We start from the raw sequence: 4,708 nt of genomic DNA on the forward strand, positions 1-4,708 counted from the left end.
AATCTATATATGCTATATATATATAAATCAAACTATAACCTATATATCTTTATATATATATATATATATATAATATATATATCTCTTCCATCATAGCTATATATATATATATATATATATATATATATATATATATATATATATATATATATATATATATATATATATATATATATATATATATATATATATATATATATATATATACATATACTAAGTTATTAGTACTTACTAATTTCAAACAAGGTATCTTGAATTTTTAAACATAAAACCAGAAACAACCCTTGCTTATGCATTCATTATGCCATTGGAAGTAAGTTATACAATCATCATTCTTTATAAATTAACTCTTATTGTGAGCACCTTACAAATCATTTGCAAAAAAAAGTTGGTGAATAAGAAAACATGCACGGGAAAAACTACTCATCACCGTCATTTTCCAAGTTAGAAAAGTTGCACTTGAAGAGTTCTGATATATTTTTCTTTGTTTCCAAGTTTGTAGTCAGTTCACACATAAACTTCGCCCACGATGAATATAGAGTCGAAAATCAGGCAGTGGAAGTCACTAAATTTAGCCTCTGGAAGACCCTTATTATCTAGACTGCCGAAAAAGGTGTCTCACATCTCATCGTCCAAAAAAACTCAAAGTGGATTGTTGGAGAAGATCATAACTCTGTTTTTGTTCTTTTTTATTTGGTTACTGAGGCTAAATGAAATTTTCTATGCAGTTTAAGCAAGCATAGTGTATATGTATGTCTTGAATATTAACACGTACACTTTGAAAACTATTAAATGATTGGATATCTTATAGCGCATGTAATATTTATCCCCTCTAATCGTTCTTCTCCAAATGAATAAGTTTTTTTATTATACTGGATAATTGTATGATTCCAGAAGTGAAATAGGCATGCTTTATTTTATTTAAAGTTAAATATGTGTTCCATCGGCGTAACTGCTGAGCAGTTTTCCTTTAAATTACATACTAAAAATCAAAGCATAATTAAATCTCGTAATCGTTTCCCGTACTTTGTCATAAAACTACTTTGAAGTAAGGTGTAACAAGAAATTCCTTGTCGAATACCGATATCTTATTTCAAGCTAAATGATAAAGACAGTCAAAGGCTGAAGGCCTTTGGATGCCAGAAAAAAAAAAAGTCTAGGGAATCAAATGGCAGAGCGTATACATCTGGTGCGCGACCTGAAAGCTTCAGCCCAAGTCATTGCTCTCAGCGAGAGCTCCTACTCGGTATCGGTAAACGGGTCAGTGTGTGTTTCGCGTTTGACGAAGCAGGTCCTACGCTCTGGCTGCCGCTCTTTCCCGGTTTCGGCTGCCGTTCTCTCGTACGAAAGTGGCATTCCGTTTCGCGTTTCCTTAGGCCATTAGATAATGTGACGTGCAAATATACTTGAAGTGAGACGGGCTAATCTTTAGAAAGCAGTCTAAAAGAAGAGAGAGACCTTCAAAAGCTCTGAAAACGTTCGAATGTTGCTGCTATTTATCTAGATCGAAAATAAATGGGAGAGGAAAGTTGGAGTGAGTGATTACTTCTAATTGTTTAAGCCCTTCAGTGTTCTGGGTATATGGCCTCTACACACTACTTAGTGATATATTAGTCGGAATTTCGAAGTGTTCCCCTTGCGAACTTTTTAACTCTCACTTTCTTGTAAACTTTGGGAAGTGATCATTTTCGAATTTTCATACGCTGACCTTTAGGAAAATAACATCTCTTTATTACGCTAACTCTAGTTTCTTTCCGGAATTCTTCCACGCCTGTATGTAATCTATTCTTGTACATATCCTCAATAAGATATTGCAAAGGTAAACACCTGTAGGATACTTCTATAGTATCGCATATGTGTGAATATATTCATTAACTATTATATCTAACTTTTTCTAAATACTTTACTTAAAAAACCACCAGAAAATACTGAAAATCACATCGCATATTGTGAAACATTTCATTGCATTGCAATCTGTCCTGTATATTAGGCTTCCTTGTTAGAAACTGAATGCTTAAGTCTGTATAAATATATATAAAGGAATTTACAAAACAAATAAAGTTCTCGAGAAACTTACATCATAACTGAGCGAGACAAAATGAAAAATGAACGAAATTATTTCCTCCGAAATGTTGCTCCACGAAGCAAGGAAACTCAGTCGGGAAGTGCCGTGGAAAAGGAAGGTTTTACGTATTAGCTCAAAGGTGTGAAGCGAAACAATCTCAGTTCGGAAACAAGATAGCACAGACCTATTTCACAACGCGTCGTAGTGCTAACAGAAAATCACCGTCGTTCTTAAACATGGTGTCCAATCACCTGCTTCTTGTCATGAACATGCTCTTGATTGCAATGGTTTCAGTGAACTCCATCGACGAAGAAGGTAAGTCCTCCAGGGGATGTTAGTATCTTGCTCTTTCTTTAGGCGATATATATTTCTACAGCAGAGACAATTGCTTATTCATAACCACAAACACACACACACACACACACACACACACACACACACACACACACACACACACACACACATATATATATATATATATATATATATATATATATATATATATATATATATATATATATATATATATATATATATATATATATATATATTAATTCGTAAATAAATAAATAAACTATTAAATATCAAACCATATTCTAAAAATATATATTGAAATAAGTAATATTACCCATGTTAAGTGACAATTAAGGCTGGGACAGGTTAACTATTGCACCTATATACAGTTAATGAAGTTCAACGATTTTTATACTAGTTTTATGTTTCTAGGAAGAGATAATCGTATGTTCCATTCATTAGGAGTGTTTAAATACCCAATTTGTCTCTACTCGTACAGTGACATCAAAATTTCTTCACTGTTACACAGAGGTGTCTGAAATGTTTGCGTCAGACACATCCCCAGCCCATTCCGTCAAATAAGAAAAAAATCTATAACTCTAAATGGTAAAAATTCACATCGTTTACTTTATTAATGAAATCCTATGAAGCTGTTCAGAGTAACAACTATATACATACAAGTACAAACACACACACACACAAAACAACACACACACACACACACACACACACACACACACACACACACATATATATATATATATATATATATATATATATATATATATATATATATATATATATATATATATATATATATATATATACACACACACACACATATGTGTGTGTGCGCGCGTACGTGTGGGCGTGCGCATATGTGTTTAAATGATGATTACATATTTAGGAGACCTTCCGTCAACAGCACGAAAGGAAACAAACATTCCCAGTTTTTCCAGGCGAGGACAGTAATATCGTAGGAGTAGCTAGGAGGTATAATAATGAAAGTGTAAACAGTTGAAAAAGACTTGTCAGGAATAAAGTTCAAGGGAAAAAAAAGGAAAACACGTAAGGAGCGTAACTCTTACGGACACTGTAGACCGGAATACGGAAGATATTATATTGAAAATGAAGACTGAAATATGAACGGCATCAAAATGACTACTGAAAGATATTTAAATTACTACCTACAGCCGAAAGCATCTTCTGAGTTATGTGAAGGTTATCAGTAGAGCAATACACCTTCTGATAGGGAGGAAATTCCTTATTTAGTGATGTTCTTGTTAATATCTTTGAAGAATAAATTTCTGAAATTTAAAATATGATACCGAAGAAAAAATTTTGTAACAAATGAAATTTGCTGCTTGCTACATCTCTGTCAAACTAATTTATAGACATTGGCTCATTTCTTGCAGAGAAGAATCTTCAATACAAGATTCAGAAACCGTATCTCGTATGGCTTTTAGATAAAAAGATATTTGAAAAGACGTCTGCTTCTATAGTACAGTGTAATGTTGGGAGATCACTATGTATATATATATATATATATATATATATATATATATATATATATATATATATATATATATATATATATATATATACATATATATATGTTGAAGAATCGCAGGGGAAACAGACCCGACAAACATCTCAGGTTGATGAGGTAAAGGCATGCATGTCCTTACAAGATTAAGTTTATTCTGCCAACGTTTCACATCACATGATGCATCTTTAAGGCTGGAAAATGCATACAATAAATACTTAAAATGACATTTTAAGCATTTATTGTTTGCAATTTTCAGCCTTGAAAATGCATCATGTGATGTGAAAAAACGTTGGCAGAATAAACTTGATCTTGTAAGAGACATGCATGCTATATACTATCTTCAATATATATATATATATATATATATATATATATATATATATAGATAGAGATATATATAGAGAGAGAGAGAGAGAGAGAGAGAGAGAGAGAGAGAGAGAGAGAGAGGAGAGAGAGAGAGAGAGAGGAGTAGAGTATGTTTGTGCTGACCAACAAATTCAGTAACTACTACTCTCAAAGTGCTTGAAGTATTTATTCGTTAGAAATAACAGTGCCCTCAGCGCCACCTGACTTCTAAAGAGAGTCAATCCAGGTCAATTCCAAGGTGTTTTATATCACTGATTTTACACTCTGATGCACCAGACTTATTATCCATTTAATAAAATACGATACATTTATAAGCGTCGATGTGCATCTTTATGGTTAGCACGCTGAATGAAGTTTGATCTTTGTATTTTTTTTCTAAATGAGATCTTAGACCCTTAGGGGAATGTAGGGATATATCTACTTCAAAATTCTTA

The 4,708-nt window shown here is 32.5% G+C and overlaps 1 protein-coding gene across 1 annotated transcript in view; it reads left to right on the forward strand.

Moving 5' to 3' along the window:
* The first annotated feature begins 2,113 nt into the window (after positions 1 to 2,113).
* The window catches only part of LOC136842561 (kin of IRRE-like protein 1), a 511,591-nt gene continuing 508,996 nt past the window's right edge, over positions 2,114 to 4,708 (forward strand). The window contains exon 1 of the mRNA XM_067110025.1: positions 2,114 to 2,380. Within this exon, the coding sequence (XP_066966126.1) occupies positions 2,302 to 2,380 (79 nt within the window). The 5' untranslated portion in view covers positions 2,114 to 2,301. The remainder of the gene's footprint in view (positions 2,381 to 4,708) is intronic.

Source organism: Macrobrachium rosenbergii, chromosome 2, assembly GCF_040412425.1.
Source record: "Macrobrachium rosenbergii isolate ZJJX-2024 chromosome 2, ASM4041242v1, whole genome shotgun sequence".
Lineage (NCBI taxonomy): Eukaryota > Metazoa > Arthropoda > Malacostraca > Decapoda > Palaemonidae > Macrobrachium > Macrobrachium rosenbergii.